The sequence below is a fragment of the Anguilla anguilla genome, chromosome 6, assembly GCF_013347855.1.
Source record: "Anguilla anguilla isolate fAngAng1 chromosome 6, fAngAng1.pri, whole genome shotgun sequence".
Taxonomy (NCBI): Eukaryota; Metazoa; Chordata; class Actinopteri; order Anguilliformes; family Anguillidae; genus Anguilla; species Anguilla anguilla.
In genome coordinates, this window is record NC_049206.1 from 57,005,670 (window position 1) to 57,030,189 (window position 24,520).

Here is a 24,520-nt window from a genome sequence, read left to right on the forward strand (position 1 = left end):
TGTCACCAGACAAAACCGTCAACCATCTAAATTAGAAAACACAGAGACTGCCCCTGATATACAAGAGGCTTCAGTTAAAAATCTTTACTTTTTTTTTCCTCCAAAAAAAGGTTTTCACTTGTAAACATCAATGGCTCTGGCCAGTGGATTAAAATCAGTTGAAAACTCCCTTCAAATTAGGAAGTAAGACTTGGGCTGCGAGATGGAACTATCCCTCCGCTGATTTAAAAAAAAAAAAAAATTATATGTATATTAGTGTTGCCTGGGTACACGAGATGGCGGAGGAAGGTGGGCACACTCTGATGGAACAGACTTTAACAATACCTCACTTTAACAGAAGTGGCATTCTCTATCGATGAGCAATAATTTGTTACTTTGTGATGGGATCCCTTAGTGTCCCTGAGGTTAATATCACCATGTGACACAGGCACGCATTTTAGTGGATTATCTTGTTTAAAAAGAGCATCTTGGGACAACCCTGTGTCTGTGAGTTTCATAAACACAGGAAGACAGGAACTCAAACCCTTCCAGCACTGCAATAAAAAGGTGACACTATATTAGCTGTGAAAACCCACTGACTAAAAAGGGGGGGGAAAAAAAGTTGTTTTGTGGTGCTTCCCCTCAGGCCAAAATAAGTGCTCTGCAATGTCCTTCGATGCCCTTCAAAACCAAATAAGGAGTGACCCCAAAAAAACAAAAAAAAAAAAAACACTTCATACATTGTAGACATGGTGAAAAGGTCAAAGGTCAGCACCAGAAGGAGGTATACGAAACTACGGCGTGATAGTGAGGCAGGTTGGACGGGGGGGGGGGGGGATGGGGTGGAGGGCAGATTTGGATTATTTCTAGCCCAGCCTGGTGGACCCCAGCGTCCTAGTATCGACTGACGTGGGCTTCTTCAGAGAACTTTCCGGACCAAGGCCGGCGGGCCGGACGCTGGAACCCAGTCCACGGAACGCGCGCAAGCCTCTATTGGGAGACCGCTGCCGCTCCTCGCCCCTCGCCCCCTGCCCCCCCACCCCGCCCCATTCCCCCAGTGCTAGCAGCAGCCGGACTTGCCTGTCGGCCGTCCCCCGCCCCCCACCTGCACCCCCCTCACCCCCCTCACCCCCCCCCCCCCCCCCCCCCCAGTGCTAGCAGCAGCCCGACTTGCTTTTCGGCTGCCCCTCGCCCCCCGCCCTCACCCCCCCCTCACCCCCCCCCCCCCCCCAGTGCTAGCAGCAGCCGGACTTGCTCTCCGCCGCCCCCCGCCCGCACCCCCCTCACCCCCACCCCAGTGCTAGCAGCAGCCCGACTTGCTCTCCGCCGCCACCGCGTCCCGGTCCAGTTTGATCTTGTCCCCGTTGCTCTCCTCGTACGGCAGGCCCTTGTCGTTAAGGAGGATGTTCTCCACCAGGAAGCGGGCCGCCTCGTCCACGTTGATGTTCTCCTGGGACGGGGGAAGAGCGCACGCGCAGAGTCAGCCTCCAGGAGGAGCGCACAGGCCCCTTCTACCTGCTCGCCCTGGTCCCCGGGGGTTTGGGGTTTGGGGGGTCGGTTCCATTTCAGTTAGGCAAGAACCACCCCGATAATGTTCTGTGGGGACTTTTCAATTAGTGAATTTGTGACGTCACAGCAACACAGACATTTTGGTAGGTTTTCCTAACCAGCTTCAGAGGGTGTTTTAAGTAACATATAATGGCCGTCAGATTTGACTGGTTTCCTCAATGGAATGTGTATTAGAGAAAATGTAAAAGTTACGAGTCTCTGACTTGTGACTGGAATACTTCAAAAAACAATTCGGAGACTGTGTTTTTTGACATAAAAGTCTAGACTAAGCTCTGAGGCTCTGGGGTTGGGTTGGGGTGGGGTGGGGTGTGGTGGGAAGGGGTGGGGGTGGGGGGGAGTTAAAGCCTGTTTTATGAGCACCTGTGGGCGCTTGGTCACAGGACGTCTCCTGAGAGAAACTCAGGACACACCGCCGTTCAGCCTCCAGGCAGCTGAGCACTGAGGCCGGGGGGTTTCACAGGGAAAGCACTGGCAGTTCTTAAAAAAAAAAAAAAAAACTCAGCGCCTTTGTTCTCACGCCGACGAACAATCGATGGCGCGGCCGAGGACGCAAACGCAGAGAAAGTACATAAAAACCAGAAATGAAAAAAAAAAAAAAACCAGAAGTAAACTTCCTTCTTCCTATTTACGAACAGCTGCGTTCCGTTTCTATGGGGACCCGTAAAAAAAAAAAAAAAAACAGAGCCATTCTTGACGATAAGTCAATAATAGACAATGAGGAGGGCAGTCGAAGAGGAGCGAGTGAGAAATCCAGCCCAGGCAGCCCTGTGCCCCTTCCTGGCACCAGAGACAGACAGAGTTCCCCGCCATTTCAAACAGGGAGCAGGGATTAAACAGCTGTGGGCCCTGCTACAGCCCTTGGTCCCGGTCTCACCCTCACCAGTCAACGGGAGTTTCACAGAGGGGTTTTTAAACTGGAGCAATCAGAACCAGTCTGCACCCAGAGGAGGCAACGCCCAGCTTTACAGTAATGGGGGGGGGGGGGCCCATTTGGTATAGTCTTTGACCCACATAGTAACCCCCTCCCCCCCACCCCGCCAGCACTCTCTGTCTGTCACCCTCTCTGATTTCATTCTGAATAAAGCGGGAAAACAACATAAGCAGAGCCGACTGCTCTCTCTCCTTTAAATAATAAATGAGTAAAGGAATAAAACGCAGCAGCAGGACGTGCACAATCTGACGCTCAGAGAATGTGCCGCATTACACCTCTTTGGTTTCCAACCAGCCGGGCCCTGGAGCTCTGTGAGGGGGGGGGGGGGGCGGAGCTTAGGGCCTCTCCGTGACCTTAAGTCCGCTCAGCTGAGCAGGAAACCGCTGCTGCCTGCCTGGTGGCCGTTTCCGTTGGTCATGTGACATCACCCCCCCACCTCCCACCCCCCCCCACCACCAGGTCTTTCACAACCTTATCGAAATGTGGTCTACGGCGTTCTTCCTCTTCCGCGGTTTCCATGGTGACGCAACGCGGCGGAACCAGGACGGGGGGCCCTTTCGCAAGCCGCATGACTCGGGGGGGGGGGAGATCAAGCGAACCGCGCCCGGCCGCGTCGACCGCATGTCCACATAAGCGGGGGCGAGCGATTCCGCCCCTCCCAGGGAGGGACGGGGTTAAAGGCGCCGAGGATGACTGTACAAGCGAGCGCGGTTAAGGCACGGAAAGGGATTTACGTATTTCACGCGTGCCCCGTCCCGTCCTATCCCGCCCCGCCCCGTCCCGCTCTGCCCCTCGCCGCCCCACTCTGCCCCTCTCCGCCCCGTTCCGCCCCGTCCCGTCCTGTCCCGTCCTGCCCCGCTCTGCCCGTCTCCATTCAGTGGCACCCGCAGTTCACCGGGGGGGGCGCTGAATGTTAAAAACAACGGGGATTCGATTTCCTGAACGCCACCGGCAAGCAGCTCGTTTTTCTGTCTCTGGTTGGGCGGAGTCCCGTACGTTCCTCCTCCGCAGTTTAGAGGGGAGCGGCAGGAGGGGGAGATGAGCCGGCCGGGGGGCTGGGAGCGCGCCACGATTTTGGGCTGTGAGAGGGAGAGAGAAAGACTCCTCTGGCTCTGCCGACTGAAGGGCGGTAAATTTTTGGGTTAAGAAGACGCGCTCCGCGCCGGGAGAGAGGGGAAAGGGGGGGGGGGCGGGGTGACGGTGAGGAAGACCAATCGTACGCCTGCTCGCGTGCCGCGATGCGGACAACGTCCCGGTATCACGTGACCCGTCGCTGCGGTGTGGGGGGGGGTGGGTGGTGGGGGTTTGTCAGACCACATTGACCGGGGGCACGTGCCCCAATAACATTTTTCGCAGTCAGAACAATGCCCCGGGCTGGGAGGAAGAACGTCATGGGAAAAAAAAGGGTCATGTGATCACATGTGACACAACCGCTTTCCTCCTGAAGTAATCAGGCTGCTGAACAAGAATCCGAGCAGCTATCAGATCAGGAAGTAGGATCATATTCCATCAGAGGGACATACTGAGGGGATATTTTTTAAAAAAAAAAGGTCTATATTCCATAACTACAACCTGAATGCTAAACAGTTGTTTTGTAAAGCTAGGAGGAAAAAGATAAATACGAGCACATTTGTTAGAAGTGAATGGTTATACGTTAAAAGTAACGGGGTATGAAACTGCAAAGCAGCCCAGATAAGATGAATGTCTCTACTGCAGAGGCAGGGTAAAAGTGAAGTGGAGGCCTCGTTTGGTGGCGAAAGTCGCACTTAAAGCCTAAATCAATCTTAAGACACGTCTCTTAAAGTCCTGGGCTTAAAGAGATAAGGCAGCTGTGTAAGGAGACGGTGGTGTGAAGCAAGTTAAAAAGATCTCATCCTAAACTAAGATATACACCGGAGAGCAGGGCAGGGGGGCTGCCATTTTTTGGATTTTGGGCCCCATGAGAAGAGCTTAAATTGGGCCCCACCACCCACAGGTCATCCTGTTCCTGCACAATTACAGCACAATTTTTTGAGGCCCCCTGTCAAGCCAGGGCCCCTGAAATCATCTGCCACTACAACTACAGACACCACTCTTGTGTTTACTGACAACTACTAGGTGCTTTGTCCGCTTGAAACATTACACTCTTATCCAGAGCGACTTAGACAACATTGTACACAGCGTTTACACTGCAATCCGTTTATACAGCTGGATGTATACTGAAGCAATATGAAGGTTAAGTACCTTGGCTCAAGGGTACAACGGCAGTGTCCTACCAGGGAATCGAACCGGTGACCTTCTGGTTACAGGACCAAGCTCCTTAACCCGCTATACCACACCGCCGCCCCACGTATGTTTTCGCTGCTGCTCAGCTCGCGTGTGTTTGCGGAAGCGCTCGCACCAGGAAGCCAGAGCGTCTGCCGCGTCCGACTGCGCGGAAGTCTGCTGCCGTCCGGCGACGCGCTCGAGGAGGGCCCCGGTGACTCAGTCTGTGAGGGAATCTGCCGACGGCGCCGCGACCGCATCGGAATCTGGCGACTGCAGGCTGGGTTAAAATAAACCGGGTCTGGCCGCATTCAATTTTTGGCAACTTAAGAATGCGATGAATCTGGTTGCAGGAGAAACATTTTGATTACAATTTTCCAATAAAATTTTTTTTTTTTTTTCCGAATCTAATTCAAATTTTTTCCAAAGATACAATTAACATGATGGTAAAGGAACTCTGCTTGTAACCTTAAAAGTTGCAGGTTTGATTCCCAGGTTAGAACACTGCCTTTGTAACCTTAAGCAAGGTACTTTTAACCTGAGCTGAATCAGTATATATCTAGCTGTGTAAATGAATACTATGTAAAAGAAAATAAAAAGCTCACTCTGGATAAGAACATCTGGCAGTAATATAAAGTAATGCAACCACACCACAAGGAGAAGCAGCCATTTCAATAAAGTGAAATAAAATGCTAGGCCAGGGGAAGGGAAACCTATCTTTAGAAGAAGGAAAGGCCATTTCACAGCTTTGTGCAGATAGATATCGCTGTTAAACGTTCACATTTCTGGTCCTTAAACCTTCGAAACCTCCACCGTCTCAGCTGAGAGATTCATCATTTCAAGTGGTCTGACAGCCGGCCATATTGGAGACGTCAACCGGCTCTGAACTCCGTTGCTAAGGTAATGGGTAGAAGAAAAATGGTAAAAAAATAAAATAAAATTCTTTTTTTAGAAGAACACCGACAGAATACCTAAGAAAAGCAATTATTCACCAAAGGGAAGGGATGCGCAAGGGCACAGAGGAACCTACGGACTACGCGTGCGAACCGTGACACTTTTGTCCTGCCTCGTGACAGTTCAAGGTCACCTGACCCAGTTTCCCTCAGAGCAGACACTCCCATCATGCACCTCTTCTGGGGAAATCGGCATTACGGTGCGAGATACATTTCAACGCGCTCTTCAAAGAGAGGCAGAAGAACAAAAAAAAGCCACAGCGATGACCCATAGGTATCAATATCTTTAGTCAGCACCCCACCACAAAAGACACCAACTTGTTGCCCACGGCATCACTTTTCCAACAGTACAAAACATAGACTACAATGCATTGTGGAGAACCTAAAGTTCACATGTCGCTGATCCAATCGGATGCTTTGCAACAGAACACTGTCTCCTCATCACACAGTACACACAGTCCGTTTTGCTTTGAGAGTCTGATAAGAATCGGACTTCTGTGTACTGCCCTACAGCACTATGCTAACGGCGTTATCGAACGTCATAACCACCCGTACTGTGAGCACCATGAAAGCATGGAATTAGCCTTAATGCCACAAAGAATTTCAGCTATTTCAAAAATGCACTCTTAATACGGGCAATTCACGTCTCTCCTTACACGGTTTTCTTCTCTCTCTCGCTCTGAGCTGATTAAGTGTTCACATTAAGTCTGGGCATTTTCTTGCAAGGTTGTGAGTACCGGGTTTTGAAATGGGGGGAAAAAAACCTGTTAATGCACCGCATTGTAAAACTTAAGGAGCAGGCAAATTCAGCCAATGATGTATCTACAAACTACAGAGAGAACATCCAGCACTGCACCAAGCCTGGTCCTGAATACTCCACGGGCCTCTGCCTCTACTACACGACCTGGTAAACTAACTGACAAAAATCTGTGCAAAATAGTAATGAAATAAAAAATATTTCCCACTTTCCTGTAGCGAATATCCATCTTAGCCCCCCCTCCCCCCCCCCCCCCCCCCCGTTCTGCCGATAGACCCCCCCCACCCCCATCTCTCACCTTGGCGGAGGTATCAAACCAGCCCAGGAAGCCGGCCTCTTTGCAGAAGGTGTCCATGAGGGCGGCGCTGTTGCTGGCCTCCTTCTTCTGGTCGCACTTGTTGGCCAGCAGGACGGAGGGGATGGGGCTGCCGTTGGCCAGCTTCACCTTGCTGTCCAGGTCGTGCTTCCACTTGGACACCGCCTCGAAGGTGGAGCCGCGCGTCACGTCGAAGACCACGAACGCGCCCACCGCCTCCTTGTAGTACACCCGGGTCATGTTGCCGAACCGCTCCTGACCTTGAGAACATGCACGGGGAGGAAAACTTCGTGCTTTACACACCCTGCAAAAGTGTAAAACTGGCACAGGAACAAGGACTTTGGAGCTCTCTGAGTTTCAGGTGGACAAGTCCTTTTGCGATTCGATAAAGCGCATCTCATCTCCTCTCTCAGGCTCCACCATGGATACAGCGCACCCTTGTCAAGTTACCCTTCTACACACACATTTCACTTTTTTAAACAATTATTTTAAGGCGTCTCTTTTTAACGACAAATATTTTTATCTTGCCTTTCACAGTTACATTCATCTTTATACCATGTCTATATCTGTCCAGACCGTGGCCTTTTGACCGCGTCTGCTGCTCCGTGTCCTTCTAATGAAAGAGCTTTGGACGCGCTGCATGAAAATTGCCGCATAGATCGCTATTACCAAGCTTCTCGCAGTGTGTCCTTGCTATTACGCTACCGCATCTCTCCAGGACTAGAGGAAGAAGACCGACACGGAAGCAGCGTCATTTCTGCTCCTAACTGTTCAATCAAACCAACTCGAGCACTTGAGTCTGAAATTCAGATCTTTTAATTGAGGGCAAACGGGAGGCTCTACGTCCACAGCCGACGCTCCTCGTTAGCACGTTAGCTTTTCAGCCCCCTTCAGCGTCAGATGCCCGAGCGCCGCTGTGCTCCTCGTTAGCACGTTAGCTTTTCAGTGCCCTTCAGCGTCAGATGCCCGACCGCCACCGTTCATCACAGACGCTCTCAGCGTTCAGTCTGATTAGAAGACGTTCACGTCGGCGAGGAAACAATTAAGGATTTTTTTTTTTTTTTTTTTACTCTGAATAACATGAATCATCGCCGTGGTTGTACTGATTAGAAAGCGCTCATTCCATTTGCAGACAAGGCACTGCGTGTTCGTCCTTCATGTACTTGACTTTCATAACTATTACAAAATAGATCACATGCACTTAGCAGACACTCTATTCTAGTGCCAACTCACAGAACTTCCTGCACTTTTACGTAGTACCCATTCATACAGCTGGATATATACTAAAGTAATTTGGGTTAAGTACCTTGCACAAGGGCACAACGGCAGTGTCCTAACCCAGGATTCAAACCTGCAACATTTAGGCCACAAATCCAGTTCCCTACCCATTATACTGCAATGCAGCCATTACATTTACATTACACTGATATAACCATTATGTTTCATCTTGCTGTGCAGAAGAATTGTTGTGTGAAGAGCCTATGAAACACCTAATTTGTTTTAGCCCGCCCTCACCTACTCTAACATCGGCCCTTTGGCCCACTTTCAGAAAGAGAACATTTCTGTTCTGCTCAACGTGGAACTCATTTCCCTCAGACTCCGGGGGCAAGTGGGACCACAATGAGCCGCGCACGTGAACAAAGAGCCGAAATTAAACGACATATTTAATTGACGGCGCCGATTTGTATTGCTTCTCTGAGACCGGCTATGCCACAGATTCCCCCCCATGCTGTATGGCTAAGCCGCGGGTCTTTGAGTGCCTCCATTGCATTTCAATAATTACTGCACACCGGAGACGCCAGATGTTCACATAAAACGTAATGCGCCGCAGACGCACAGGGACAGCAACCAATGCAGTCTGCGCTTAAAACGGCACTGCAATGACCTTTAGTCCTTTTTTTTCAGCAGCCCAGTCTTGAGGAGTTTTCGCGGTACACAAAGAGGAAAATTCAGATTGAACCTCGCAACCCCCATCAAACAGCGATTACCACGACAGGGAAACTGTGCCGTTTGTGGCGAGAGGGAACGAAACACCAGAAGTTCTGACCTCGCTGTGTTTGACCTGTAGTTTTCAGAAACTACACAAGACAAGATCCTTCCTGGCAGTCGAAATTGGAACTTTTCGCTCTCTCTCTGTTCATGGTCAACTGGGTATACAGCATGCACTGAAATCCCTTTTATTTATTTATTTGCTTTTTTTTAAAATACTTGTTGAGTGACAGCTTTGCTTTCACCACACACCAAAGGGAAACACTCCGTGCATCTCTGGTGCAAAAGCTAAAAACCAAGTGCGAGACAGCCTCCAGTGTTTTCTTCTATTTACAGAAATTCTGAGTGACGCCTGACACAAAATGCTGATAGTCACAGTGACAGCTGTCACTTAGATCCCCCCCCACCCAGTTACCCACCCACCCACCCGCCCCCGACCGCCTACCCCCGACCCCCAAGCATGTGGACTTAAGATATAACAATAAACATATTTCACAGCAATGTATACTGCATTATCGAAGTGGCAATAGTTGTTGTAATTTGCCCATATATTATTAAGTGTGTCATTGCATGGATAATTCATGTATTTTATTTTACGATATTGCACTAATTTCTGTGAGTACATGACTTTCATGGACCATATTAATTCTGGAGGCTGTTCTTAGGGCCTGATTCAGCAATACTATTTTGGGAGTTTAAACTACGCCTAATATTGTTGCCCTGACAGCAAGAAGGTTCCAGAACACTCCAGGCATTCCAAACCTTTGATCTTGGCCACACTTGCCCTGAGGGTTCGAGAAGGATGATCTGAATACAACTCCACCTTAATTTGACAAGTTTATGAAAAAGAACTATGACATGTCTCAAAGTTTTCCAGCCCAGTGTCACATTATATGAAAAATGTAGTCAGACAAAGCCATATTTCATCAGAGGCCACTCTGCAGCTGTAATCGAAAAGATCAGTTTCCTTTTAAATTGTCCATTTAAACAAACAGGATAAAAAGTGATTTAGTAAAGGTACAGCACGGCGTTAACACCTCGACATTATACACGATGACTTGTAGTAGCTCCATAAATTATTCAGTTTCGTTTTCGTTTTGTAGATATTGTTCACAGAAAAATGACTTCCAGGCAATTTATTCAAATTCCATCAGTGGGAAGGACAAAAGCTCCTCATGACACCGATTGAGCTGGCTCAGTGCTTCTGAGCTCCATCTTAAAACCTGTACTCTTGCCTGGGGATTTTTTTTTTTTTTTTGCATCAGTTTTCAAAACGAACATTTTCTTCATCGCCACGTCTTTTTCACCGTAGCTCAGTTGCCGCTTTCCTCTCGCTCTGGTTGCATTATTGATGTTTAAGTGTCAAATGCAGCTACTAAAAAAGACAAGAACAGCAGCACTAACAGAAGGATTCACTCTCGCGAACGCTCCGCAGCCCCACCGGCAACACAGCCCGAGCCTCGTACATTCAAATTGACAGCGCTCCGATTGCCTTCCCCTTGAAGCGCACATTAATTCGCCCTTTACCGCAGTGATTTAGCGGAGCCGCTCGCAACCAGGTGGCCCACAAATTCTCTCACCCATCACCGCCAAAAGCCCTCGGAGCACGGCCTAGATTGCGTACGAAGCAGCGTGAATAGGAGAGGGAGAGATGCATGCACGTGCATCCCGATGTGGGCGGAGACACGTCATATTTCCGGTGGGGGGGACGTTAACGCTCACTGGGTTTTTAACAATGAACTGTTTTTTTTTTTTTTTTTTTTTAAAGAAGCTTTCATTAAAAATTATGAGAAATGCACAACGATACTTTTACGCGCATGTTGTGTTAACGCCTTTTTATTATTGGGAATTCCCAAATTCCCAAAATGCAACACAGACACGCATATTTACTTTTCTGTACAAAAGAATAGAAAAAGAACACTGACCTAGTAGACTGAACATGACTCAACCACATTCTGCCATTCTGGTCCAATTTCATTTTTTATGCTCCTGCCATAATTCTGCTTTGTTCTGTAATGCAATCTGTCAAGTGCATCGAATGTACTTTTGTAAGGAGTATTACTTAACATTTGATTTATGTAACACTCGTTTTCGGGAGAGGTCCATGTCCGGTGTATTCGTCAGCTCTGAACATAAGTCACTCTCCATAATATATAATGATTACAATAATGACGTCACCTTAGTCAGACACCAGACCAAATTCCAAGCGCACGCATCGCTCTTGTCGTCTCGCCTCCGCCCATCACGGACGCAACGGATTGTTTATTTTTTTGTCCCCTCCCTTGTTCAGCGCCCCTCCGTACAGATGCCAGTAAGCATTTCTGCGGCCTGGAGCCCGGCTCCAAATGGGATCGCCCTTGCCTCCAAAGGGGGAGGGGTTACGGTTAGACTAAACTCCGCCCCTTTCTGAGCTCGGCCACTCCCCCTTTGGAGCTGCTCCAGGCATTTCCTACACAGGCCCGAGCGAAAAAAGACCCTCCTTTTATTCGGACGACGACTAGCTACGCGTCCCCGCCCACATTCTGCGGAGCCGGACCCCGAATAGCGGACGGAATTAAATCTGAGAGCAACGTCCGGGCTCTTCTCTCCGCCGTCTTGTAGCGGTACTTCACCGTACCGCGAAATTGAGCCAGAATTTAGCCCAGGGTTAATTCACTTTCGGACCTGAATGGAGAGGACACCGTGCGCCGAGCGATGCTTGGGCTCAGCTCCAGAGAGGGAAAAAGTAGCTGAAGAGACATTTTGGAGAGATGGGCGCACAGCTCAATAGCTGAGAGAAAAAAATGTCAAGATGTAACAGGACTGGAGCATCTTGTAATCTTTCTGCACTAAAGTCTCAAGTTCTTTGTGTCTGTCTGGTGCACATTCATTCATTCCCTTTTTTTCACTGGAATGGGGGAGATTTAGAGGCCAGTCGTGTCAAATGCTGAACACAGAAATTGTCTTCGTTTTCAAACATACATCGGCCGTTGCACAGAAACAGGAGAAATTAATTCAGCATAATTAAAAACAAAACCTCACAACGGCCCCCTGTATACCAGCAGCAAAAACTAAAACTTGCTGTGTGCACATCTCTTGTGGTGCCTGTCGAAGGATGTGTAAATGAAGAGGCACAAACATGGGTGGGGGTGGGGGGGGGTGGTTTTGAGAGTGGGGGCTGGGGGGGCTGTTCACTCCTTTTGCCATAATATGGGCCCATCTGCTCAATTCAATCCAAACACTGTGCCAGGTGCCGATAAGTAAAGTCAAAAGGCTGTACTGTCAGCATTGCTTGTTTCACATTTTGGGGTACAGCGGGGCCACTCTTGCTTTTACAAACAGCTCTTTCAGTTGAGTGCTTGGGGCCCTCTCCCTTCTTCCCTGTAAAATGTCAGGTTAAGAAGTGCCTGCTGTCAAATCACATTGCAATCAGAGGTGTTAACCAAACCCTCCAGACCGCCACTTTGGGTAGTAGCCCTGACAACCATCAAAATTCAAACCAAAACCAAAACCACAGTTATGAAAGTGTGAACATTTCCGCTCATGAGTGGCTTTGGGACACCATGTTAATTCAGTATGATTCAGCAGGGAGGTGTAATGGTTAAGGAACTGGCCTTGTAACTGACAGGCTGCAGGTTCACCCAGCGAGGACACCGCCATCGTACCCTTCAGCAAGGTACACCATATGACCAAAAGTATCTGGACACCCCTTGGTCTGGGGCTGTTTTTCATGGTTTGGGCTAGGCCACTTAGTTCCGGTGAATGGAAATCTTAATGCTACAGCATACAATCACAGTGACAATGCTCCTGGGCACACAGCAAGATCCATACAGAAAAGCCAACTGCAAGCCAGTCCTAATCGCCCAATCAGTGCCCGACCTCACTAATGCTCTTCTGGCTGAATGGAAGCAAATCCCTGCAGCAATGCTCCAACATCTAAAGCCTTCCCCGCAGAGTGAAGGTTGTTACAGCAGCAAAGGGTGGACCAACTCCATATTAATGCCCATCATTTTGGAAGAGATGTTGGATGTCAGGTGTCCACACACTTTTGGCCATGTAGTGTACTTAACCTGCATTGCTTCAGTACATGTCAAGCTGTATAAATAGATACTATGTAAAATTGCTAAAATAAATCTGCTTAATGGAATCATTTATTTGAGAGGAATCCTAGCACAAGACTACAGCCACACCTGCATTTCCGCCACAGTCAGGGCGGATTGGTTACCATGACGTGACAGACAGCGGCTGCTTAGCAACGGAGCAAAGGTACGCAGGACAATGCAGTCATCTGTTTACACCATTTGAGCATGATTAGCTCTAACATTCGAGATGTTCGGCGGACAGATGAGAGTCATGTGGCTCGGCAGCCAGTGAATTAGTGTCATGCTAAGGCCAAACTAGTGAAAACTTAAACATCGCAAGAGATGTCAATCACAATGTGCTACACAACGCAGGGGGAAAAACAACCTTCAGTCGCAGACGCAAATTTAGATCCTGTGGGTGAGATCTTTGTTGCTAAATTTTTCTCTGTTCTTTCCTGACCACCTTTGGCTGCTTTGCTGCTATGTCACTTACTTGCACATTTAAAAACTGCAAAAGTTTTGACAGAGGGAAACAGATCACAAATTAATCCAGGATTTATTTATTTATTTTATTTTTTTCACCAGCAAATAAACCATAACCACTGCATCATGTGCATATTTCACCTGCTAGAGCAGGGTTCTCTTCAGGTTTAAAACCCTGCTTGTCTTTCTGGTGAAGACGTGCTGGTGATGAAATTGGCATTTCCCTGTACCTGTCAGCCAGCCCTGGAGAACGCTGGCATGAGTTACACACTCTGTGAAAAGTTAACGGATACCTGATGCCAATCAGAAACGCGCTGGGCCCTGACACACTTTCCTGACCAAAAAAGTAGGGTCAAATTAAGTAGAACCTAAAGATTGATCCACCCGTGACTTTGCTTTTAAAACCCTCTAAGGCACAAGATCACAAAATATGTGATTAGAATGCTATTACTGTAACTGAACATTCTAATGCTGATGTAACAGTTCCCCAATCACCAATTGGTCAAAATGTTGAGTGTGCGTCCAATGGAAGGCGGGTAGCATTTGAGCACGAGAGCTGTTGAAGAGTTTAAGAATTTGAACAGCCCTGGATTTGCATGTTGCCGGGCTACAAAGGGAGCAACCAAGTCTTCTGTTCACTGAAGATCCCCCATCGTCCCCCACCCCCATCGTCCATCCATTCGTCAGTCTGTCCATCTATTTGTCAGTTCGTCCATCTATCTGTCAGTCCCGCGTTTCAGACTACTGCGAGACCACTTCACACACACACACACACACACACACACAACTACCCTGACGCTGTCGTGATTACACGTCCTGTCACCAGCTTGTAAGACACAGCGTTTGTGAAAATAGAAATGGCCTGGGGGTGGTTTTTTTAATAAATAAATAAATAAATAAAAAGGAGATGAAAATCACATTAAGTCCTCTGCACACACACTCATATAACGGCAACCACACGTCAACAGCTAACGCCGAGGACAGCCCGCCAAGGTGACGGCACGTGTCGCGCTTCCAGGCAGCCTCGCTAAGACTTGTTTGAGATCAAATCTCTATCGGGAAAAAAATCCCCAGCACCTTCTTTTTTTTCTCTTTTTCTTTTTTTTTTCTTATACGGCCTTAATCAAGATATTATCTGTGGGTGGGTTTCCATGGAAACTGTCCAAGACAGAGCAAGTAGCTGAACCGTCAGCTGCGCTGCAGCGTTCGTTCGTTTGCGTGCCGGCGACCAATCAGGAGAGGCGATCTGCGCCCAGCCGCGTTTGCACACGGGACGAGATTTTACTCCCGTTTTTAATATTTACGGAATTATCTGCACCGCGGTGCTTTGACTCAGCCGAAGCCGTTAAGAGCAGGCCAGCTAATCCGCCACCGTTTGCGTGGACCCCCCCCCCCCCCCCCCGTTTAAATTCGGTTCCGTGCCTCGAGCAGGAACGATCCTCGATGGCGCAAGGAGAGGTTTGTGAAACGGGATTTGAACCTGCAACCCCCCAAGGTCAAATTCCTGAGCAATATCCATTAACCGCCCAATCCAATACCCCCTCTTTTAAAAAAAAAAGGGGGGGGGAGGAGTGTGTGTGTGTGTGTGTGTGGGGGGGGGGGGGGGGGGGTAAGTAATTCCCTTGTTTGAAATGCCCTCCCCCACTTCCACCTCCACTATAAGAGAACCAGTGAGATAGCATTCCTTCAAGGCGTATAAATCCTTGGCACGAGGCGCTGGCTTACAACCCTGCTGTAATCATCTCATCCTGCTCAGACATGGGCCCATGAAACATTGCTGTTTCCAGTCAGAAGGGAGGAGGCCCTGACTTTCAGCAAACACACATAAGCAAGGCCCGAATGACTCTGTTGTCATTACGAGACAGAAGACAAACCAAGAAAGAAAAAAGCAGCTCTCTCCGTTGCCATGAAGATAAAGACAAATCACCCCCCGCCCCCCCCGTCTTATTTAACCCTCTGAGGTGTTAGATCACACATATGTGATTAGAATGTTCTTATCTGAACGTTCTAATGCTGATGTAACAATCACTCCCAGTTAGTAAAAGCAACAGAGTTCTAGAGCACCGATACAGAATTTTGAAATAAATAAATAAATAAATAAACCTCTTCAAAGGGTCCCACGGGCTGAACAGTATGCCATGTCCACTCTCACAAAAAGCCTGCATGTGCATCGCTGAGTGGAAACTGCAGTTGCGTTTCCCCCGCACACCGTAGCTCATACGATCAGACAGACTGATATACCGACTCGACAGCCTTTCCCCCTCGCTACCGTTACCTGTCCTTTGCCTCGGCTCAGAAGTACTGGCAGCTGTGACTGCAGTAATTTGCACGTTGCTGTTGCTGCACCACAGGGAAAGCGCGACTTTGCCGCCCTGCGACTTTCCCTCAGATCCACTGCTGTGACGCAGGATGCTAGCCGTGGCCTGCGTTCGATCTTGACAGTTTAAACCCTACACGCTGTCACTTTTCTAAAAACCGTCCCCCTGGTTGAGCTGGTACATCAACACATTGGCTCCGGTCGAAAGACCCAGAACAAACGCAAAGTTCCTTATCAGTTAATAAATATGGGAAGTTGTATTCTTCTTCATCCTGAGTGTGGGTTGTACGGGGACATGTTAGAGCGGATACAAAAATAAATAAGCAAATAAATAAATAAATCTTTTTGAGTTCAGTCAGACCGACAGGCCTTTTTTGCTGTTACTAGATGACTGTCTGAATAAAAACACGCTGCTTCCTGTTGCTAGATCTCACTGAATTTGGCTGTATTCGTTACTGTCACATCTCCGTTTGCACTCCAATTCAAATCCCCCCCCCCCCCCCCCCCCCCCCCCCCCCCCCCCCCCCCCCCCCCCAAAGTTTTCACTCGGTCTTCTTTCCTCTAAATTTGCGCCACTGGTTTCACAGCTATCTTGGAATACTGCTACGCACGGGACACAAAGACAAAATACTGAATGCGCCCATTCACGAAAAACCTTTTGGCATGTTGCCACACACGAACCTCAGTAGAACTATGCGGGCAGTACAGGCCTACAGCATTCAAAAAAATTGATCAGATCACTTCTTTAAAATGCACATTAGTGAATAACAAGTAGCGTCCTGCTAAAACATTAGTTTAAGTTCTACATAACGTGTCAGATCACTTCGCTGCGTAGCCTAATAATAATCTTAATAACACTACGGCATTTATATTTCATAAAGCACGCTGATGAAGGTAACGTCGGCGCAAATGTCCACAATTCACAAGTGATATAAGACTCGATCAAACCAAACCACGCGGTAATGACAAGGAGCAATCTCGTTATCGAAACATGGGACACAAGTCGTACAGTAGGCCTGTGTGTGTCATTGCTTCTTTCGTTCTCTTGCACTACCCACATCTCGGCTGTCAGTGAGAGTGAGAGAAAGAAAAGACCAACCGCGACGCCTTACAGCTCCTCGAGATACACACAGTGTCTGCGCGATTGCCTACCACGGAGGCCCACGAGGACACACCTAAATCACTCGGCAAGTGCTCAGTGAGACGACGGCAGACGACAGTATTTACGAGTCCCTTTCGCTACGCGTCATACCGCCGACTGCACTTGGAGCAGATTAGAGTCGGAATGGCAAGCATGATGTAGCCTATTGTACTCTGAGTAGCTGTAAACCAGCCCTCTTGTTTCGTGTGCAGCATTATCGCGCGGTGAGGCGGGCAGGCTTGTAAAGAGGCGATGCGGGCTTGGTCTGTAAACTTCCCCAAGTTCCCCTTCAAAAACTTTCTACCGAATTCCATCAACCATCTCTCGACCTGTCGCGAAAACAAACAAGAGGAACCAAAAAAAATCCCCAGTGCTCCACCACACATGACACGCGTTTAAGTGTTTGAACACAACAACAAAAGTGATTGTTGGATGTTGAATGTGATTTCACACATAGGCACGCAGGGTTTCCTTTCTATAGCCGCGGGATTATAAATCATAGATTATGTGACCTATATTTCACTCGACTGACATGTCACACGAATTGACAAGGAACATGTTCGTAATAAATTGGCTTACATGCATCCAAGCGTTCAACTAAAACTGGAAATAAAACCACGTAAAAGCACAGATGTGATTCGCATTAACAATTATCAGAGTATTGTTGCTACTACTGACGGGGGATTTCTGCAAGGAGTTGTTCTCAGCGCAAATTGCTGTGTATCAAGCGCCAGTCCAGTGTTGCTTTCGTTCACCACACAGCTACACCATTATTGGAAAAAACACGAAAAAGTTTATTAGGAAAGGCCCGTAGCTTCTTGACATTTTATTTAGAGGCTACGCTTTAGTGGATCGTCGAATCGTACACGTTTCTTACCTGCTATATCCCACAGTTGTAATCTCACCAACGTCTTGCTGTCCCAGTTGATCACCTTCAAAGCGAAATCAACACCAATCGTCGCTCGGTAATGTTGGGAAAATAACTGGTGCACATACCGCTTAATAATGCTTGTCTTCCCCACACCTAATTCTCCAATCACCAGAACTTTAAATAAATACTCTTTACATTCCGATATCGAGCCCCCGGCCATGTTAAAAACCCCTCTCTGCGACAGCAAAAAAAAAAAAAAAAAGTTTAGCTGTTTCCTTTGAACTTGTACAAGACGGGAAGGCAGCTGAAAATGTGCTTCCCTCTTGTTCAGAAACAACGCAGCACAATTGCAGGCACTTCGTCCCCTCTCGTCTCCTTACTCAAACCAACCACCTGACAAGTCACAGGACCCGGAACTCGTCGAGTCAAAGCTAAACCTTCTTGCCTTCTCAGCGTCGTGTTAGGTGCCGGGAGTCGTGGGGACAGCGTTTAGTTATATGACTTTTAAAGGGTTTGTCGTATTCCTTCGTGAGGAGATTTGCTGTGTATTTGTTGCGAATAAATGAAAAACACAAATCAATGCAGCAACACAGACAAAAAAAAGTTTTACATGTGAAACCGCGGTGACTCATTGACTGGGTAGGCTAATACATTCCAATTTCAGTTCAACCACATAAAAAATATTGTTGCATGAACAGCAGGCAATTTACAAATTACAGTGCTTCATTAAATTACACAAGCGCGGAATTTGAAGACAAGAATAAAATGACGTACACGTTCATTTTACAAGCATTGCGTTTCCCACTGATCCACGTTAAACAACACAATTACAAGATAGGCTACTTTCATCATTTTTAACATGTCAATCAAACACGTCAACTTGACGTCGGTTCAGTAGTGCTGATGTCCCGAGTATCTCTACTGAAAGAACGCCTCTCTTTAAGTTATTTTTCCCTACGATTTATTTAATTTAATGAATGGGATGTTGGGAGCTCGTCCCTTATGTGCTATATACCTGTCTTTTGAAATGTAGGCCTAGTTGTCATAATTATTGTTTTTATTCAAACCGTTGGAATCCTTGTGTGACACGCTCTCCACACTCCACAAGATTTAGCATGCGCCCAAGAGTGCTAATTAATCCAGTCCCCCACAGGGCTTTCAAAATCAGCTAGCTTCGACTTCCGGGTTCCACGTAAATGTTTAAGTTTCTGTCACCAAGGGCATTATTATTTTGGCGTGAGCAAACGGCAGTATTCTACTCCCAAATGTTGCCAGTGCAGACACGTACAGCCAAGCACCTTCTGAGTCACACGCTAATAATCTGTCCATTGAGCAGACCGGGAAATCTGTACCTCTTGGCAATTTGATGCTAATTATTAGTGATGCCTTATTTAGACACCTTCGCGGTCCCCTGCCAGTTTTACTCCGCTCATAATAATTTTTTTAATCAATTTAATTAAATAGGCTCCACCCACGAGGGCTCGTTTGTGTTGTTCTTGTATCACTACCTATTTACGTATACTGCAATATATTTAAATGTTGTCCCTAATGCACGACATTCACATTTGGAGTGTATTAACTGCGTTATGATTCGTGATCAAATTTCACTGAAGAGATCACTGAACGTCCAACATTTTAATTGCAAGTGAGACATTGTTTGGACAGGATCCAGTGAAATGTTTAAACTAGATTTTGGGAAAGTCTCCTCTGTTTAGTGTAATATGATACATTTGTCCTAGAATTATTCAAGAGACACCAATTTTTAAACTAGAAAATATTTATTTTACAGTATAATTTTCCTGACAAAAAAACATACTTCTCTCACTCCTGCACAGTGAAATGTCCAGTGTGAATTCAACTCTAACAGAGTCTATATGAGTCCTACAGGAGGACCCCACTGTTAAGAGTTAATTTAACACTGAAATTTTTGCTATGCATGTCTGACAAAGTCAAACACTTGACTTTCTTTCCTCCTCACATTGTCCAACTGACTTTGTATACGCTAAAACGAAATGTTTATCAATTAATAGTAACAATTACAATACTCTGTATATGTATGCATTTGTACTTTGGACAGTTGCATCTAATAGATAAGTAACTATGAAACTTAGAATCAAGTGATGCATTACAGCTGCAAATTAATGATACAAGATCATTCTAGCTAAGATATTAATGCAACACCTTATAGCACTAGAAGCAACTACGAACCGATATACCCTAGCAAATTATTTTTAAGAGTTACAACTGACTTGTAAAATTTATCTGAAAAGTTATCCAAGTTCAAAGCAAACGTTTACCTTTTCCACAAAACATCGTAGACAATTTCAAAGTTACATATTTCACATTGTAAATATATAATAAGCAGTAACAGTTTTACAAACATAGCATCTTTCGTATGAAAAAGGAGATGGTTTGGCGGTATACAAACTTTGAAAATGTACCATTACTACAACGACAAATAGATCCAACAACAAAATATTACACAGAGTACACGTGTACATATTCAATCCCACTGGCCATTTAAAAAAATATGCCTTTTCACTACGGCATGACATAGCAGTACAATCAAGCTCAGATCTGACCTCATAGGACTCTCAGGAATAATCTGTTTATAAAAGAGCTTACGTGTTTGTGGCAATACATGGGAGGCAATCAGTTCATTTGCATTTCAACGTCAAATGTACTTTAATACTTACAATGCAAATAGCGATTAAACACCTCTGACAACCCAGCAAAAAGAATATATACCATGGTCATGGACATAGATTCTGGGAGGGGGGGCACGACAGGAAAAAACATCAAATGCCCCCCCCCCACCCCCCCATACTATCATCTTGTATTGGGTAGCACTGTTAGTGCCCTCCCCCCAAAAAATTCATAAGTAAAACTTCCTGTTTGTTGCCCCCCCCCCCTACCCCCACAATAGCAGAGATGAGATCTATGACCTTGACTGTGGAATATTGGTTTTTTTTCAGTCTTTTAAAAGTTGCTTTGGTCACAAAATGAAATGCTTCAGAACCTCTGGCTAACGTCTGACAGGTAAAGGTGTGCAACTGCAAGCTAGGACAGCGCGCGTGCAATGCTCTGAGCTGCATACTACGGGCAAACCACAGAGCCGCGGCAACACAGGTTTTCAACACGACGCCTTTCGGCAACGCCCGAGAAAACGTTTCTGGTCTTCATGCCCCTGCTACAGAAACTAGCTATACACGATACAGGTGATATTTCATAGAGGCCAGTGTTTGGATTTTTTAAATTATTTTTTTTTGTTTTGTTTGCCATTTCCTCAAATCACGAGATCATTCCGTGTTGATCATAGGCTCTAAGTCAGAGCCAATCATCTTTCGGAATGTTGGAGTGTCAGTGACGGTACGCAGACGTCTCCAGCGCGGCGACCGGTCTGCTCTTCCATCTTTAATACTCAAATACAAACAAAATAAATAAACAAACCCACACACTCTTCAAGCAGCAGGCCGTCTTGTGCTTCTTTAGCTCACAACTGTATGCTTTGTACGTTATCTGAGAGGGTCTGGGTTCACTCCTATGTTCAAGTTTGCAGAAATACTGTAGGCCAAAGCGCGTAGCTCTTGGGAAGGGGGGAGGGGGGTGGTGGGTAGGGGGAAGAATGCTCGCAACCGGACATTCCTCTTGCTTTAAAAAAAAAAAAAAATGCGTTTAGCATTGTCTCGAAAACAGACAAACAGAAGAAGGATAAATAAATAAATAAATAAATAAATAAATAAATAAATACGAAGAAAAGTGTCAAATACTGCAGTGTGAGGATCTCAAGTGTGCAGGACGCCACTCTCACAGTGTGGAGGACGCCGCTCTCACAGTGTGGAGGACGCCGCTCTCACAGTGTGGAGGACGCCGCTCTCACAGTGTGGAGGACGCCGCTCTCACAGTGTGGAGGACGCCGCTCTCTCAGTGCGGAGGACGCCGCTCTCACAGTGTGGAGGAGCTCTGTTTGTAGTCGCGCAGGATGACGGGGGCGTAGGTGACGTTCGGCGGCGTGCCCAGCGCCGTCCCGGACGCGGGCGAGCTGGGGGGGGTGCTGCCCGAGCGCACCGAATCTCTGAAGGGGGAGGGGGGCGTGAGGGCCGGGGAGTCCTCCAGAAGCAGTTTGGGGTGAAGCGACTCCTCCTCCTCCTCATCCTCCTCCTCCTCCTCCTCCTGCCCGTACTGCTCGCGGAGACGGGCGGCGTCGTACACGTAGCCGCAAATCAGGTCGAAGCGATCGCCCTCCGCCCCCTCGGGGGGGGAGGCGGCGGCGTCGTCGTCGTACTCCGAAAAAGGGGCGTCCAGCGTCATCCGCGAGGGGGGGGCCTGCCGGCCGAGGAGGGGCCCGTACGGGGACCCCGCCCCCTTCCGGGGCCCCGGCGGGACGAGGCCGTCGTCATCGTCGCCGTCGCCGGGGGCGACGAGCCGGTCCGCCGCGTCCCAGAGGTGGTACGTTTGGGGCTCCTCCCCTTCCTTAAAGGCCCCGGCGGCGGCGGCGGCGGCCAGCAGCCGCCGGTGGAGGGTGGCGGGGGAGGAGGGGCCTTCGGGCAGGCGGTACCGCGCGGCCTCGCCCTCTTCCTCCTCCTCCTCCTCGCTCACGTTGTACAGAGTCTTGGCGCCGAGCTCGGACGGACTGAGGCCTGCGCAGTGGCCGGGCTTAGTTAGGGGTTTGATGACTGCCGTCTGATTGGAGCCGGCTCCCTGTCTCTTCACATGCACAGATAATCTGTGCCACGCGTGCTCTCCCTTCTGTGGCGGCCTTGCACCTGGTTCAGACCATGACATAGACTTTCCATTAGAACTATATGAACGAAATAAAGACCACCGTTATTTCATAGGGACCCAGAAAGTGGAGGACACACACACACACACACACATAAAAAACATTTCTGGTTCATTTTTTAAAAAACATTTAACTTTTATAGCAGACATGCAGCAGCAGCGGCAGCACATTCTGTTTCATCTCACAAAGCTTTAAAAAAAAAAAAAAAAAAGCTATCAGGCTGTTTCTCTGGCAGTGAGAGATTACAGAGGATAACTTCACAGAAGAGGGAAAATTAGGGATGCGCATGCTTATGTAAGGTGTTGCTTTGCTGGCAGGATAAATGTTAGTACACAACCAGCGTAAAATAGGTGTGTAAACCTGCTTCTACAAATCAAACACGTAATCTTTTCATTTTCGAAATTATGCAAAACAAGCCTCAGCAAAGTGGATTACGTTAAAATGTACGAGGTAGAGTGATGTTCTCTGGGGATAATGCTATATGTGCTGGGTTAAAGTGATGTTCTTTGGGGATAATGCCATATATGTGCTGGGTTAAAGTGATGTTCTCTCGGGTAAAGTCATTAGATCGCTGAAACACTGAAGGTCGATAAAAAGTGCCCCTCAGCACCTCTGTAAAGTCCTGTTCTTGAGTCACTACTTCAGAACGTAAACTTCATACTTCAGCACTATTTCACTTTTGCAGAGGGGGGAGAGACATTGCACAACTGTATGGTGAAGTCAAAAGATACATGTCAACAGAAAACAAGCCAGCTAATACCCACTTCTACAAAATATATATATAGTATAAATTTACTAATGTACTGCTTTCAACGGAATATTTCAAACTCTACAGACAGCCTCTTTGGCTTGCTTTCCCCTTCGGGAATGGGATATGCGGCGATATATTTCAAATATATGGACTTTCTGAAAAATTTAACAATAAATATATTTCACATATATTTTTTAAAAATAAATATATTGCAGCAATGCACTTGTACACATGCCCACATACCAAGTGCCGCAATATAGTTTCATCTCGCCAAAATATATTTTAATTTCAATATATTCCGGTATATTCCATTTCCCTTTATGGGGGCTTAGTTTTAGCTTCGATTCGACGGCGACATCTTATGACTTCATCATGAGGGGACGGCGGCGGCGGCGGCCAGGGCCGGACTCACTTGGCGTTGCCGCCGGGCGCGCTCTTCTTCCGGCGAAACATGTTGATGAAGCCGTTGGTGCGGCAGGCGGCCTTGCCGTCGCCCACGTGCATGCGCACCACGTCGGACGTGGTGAAGGCGCTGCGCACGTTGCGCTCGGGCTTGGCGATGATGATGTACATCTTGGGCGTGAACATGCAGCCCAGCGCCACGGTCACGCTCAGGCTGACGGAGAAGGAGGTGGTGATGATCTTGTAGTTGCTGCCGAAGTAGATGGGCACGAAGGCCAGCCAGATGATGCAGGTGGTGTACATGGTGAAGGCGATGTACTTGGCCTCGTTGAAGTTGGCGGGCACGTTGCGCGTCTTGAAGGCGTAGTAGGTGCAGCTCATGATCAGCAGGCCGTTGTAGCCCAGCGGCGCCACCACGCCCATGTTGCTGGTGTTGCAGATGAGGAAGACCTCGCGGATGCTGGGGTAGGACTTGACGGGCTCGGGCGGCTCCAGGATGACGAGCGTGACCTCCAGGGTGAGCTGGACGCTGACCAGGAGCGAGGCGATGACCACCTGGGCCCAGGCGCTCATGAAGCGCGGCTTGCGCGTGCAGATCTTCTTCTTGCTGCCCGCCAGGATGCGGGCGATGCGATTGGTCTTGGTCACCAGGGCGGAGTAGCACATGGCGGAGGAGAGGCCCACCAGGAGGCGCTGCAGGTAGCAGGAGGCCACGGTGGGCCGGGCGATCAGCGTGAAGGGGCAGATGTAGCCCAGGAAGATGCCCGCCAGGATGATGTAGCAGAGCTCGCGGCTGGACGACTTGACCACGGGCGTGTCGCGGTACAGCACGAAGATGAACGTGACGAACATGGTCACCAGGATGCCCAGGCAGGAGAAGACCACGGCCACGATGGACTCCACGTTGCTCCACTCCAGGTAGCGCAGCGGGATGGGCTGGCATTCTGCGGGGAAGAGAAGACAAGAAGACGAG

General features: G+C 48.0%; 3 protein-coding genes across 4 annotated transcripts in view; all 3 read right to left on the minus strand.

Annotated features, from left to right (window-relative positions):
• Positions 1–1,272: 1,272 nt before the first annotated feature.
• On the minus strand, positions 1,273–18,024 carry rab32a (RAB32a, member RAS oncogene family). Its single transcript, XM_035420260.1, has 3 exons — positions 17,618–18,024; positions 6,732–7,009; positions 1,273–1,429 (listed from the first exon to the last, which is right to left on the minus strand). The coding sequence occupies exons 1-3, from the start codon at positions 17,829–17,831 to the stop codon at positions 1,280–1,282; spliced, it is 642 nt and encodes a 213-aa protein (XP_035276151.1). The 5' UTR covers positions 17,832–18,024; the 3' UTR covers positions 1,273–1,279.
• Positions 18,025–21,344: 3,320 nt separating this feature from the next.
• On the minus strand, positions 21,345–22,056 carry LOC118229129 (metabotropic glutamate receptor 1-like). The gene has a single exon (XM_035420827.1). It carries the CDS (start codon positions 21,920–21,922, stop codon positions 21,557–21,559), a length of 366 nt encoding a protein of 121 aa, XP_035276718.1. The 5' UTR covers positions 21,923–22,056; the 3' UTR covers positions 21,345–21,556.
• A 77-nt stretch (positions 22,057–22,133) lies between these two features.
• The window catches only part of grm1a (glutamate receptor, metabotropic 1a), a 49,058-nt gene continuing 46,671 nt past the window's right edge, over positions 22,134–24,520 (minus strand). The window contains exons 10-11 of one of the 2 annotated variants that reach the window (XM_035420824.1): positions 23,558–24,491; positions 22,134–22,377 (exon numbers count right to left, since the gene is read on the minus strand). In XM_035420824.1, coding sequence (XP_035276715.1) covers positions 22,269–22,377; positions 23,558–24,491 — 1,043 coding nt within the window. In that variant the 3' untranslated portion in view covers positions 22,134–22,268. Of the gene's footprint in view, positions 22,378–23,553; positions 24,492–24,520 lie in introns of those variants that run through there. The other variant, XM_035420825.1, reaches the window with a different exon arrangement.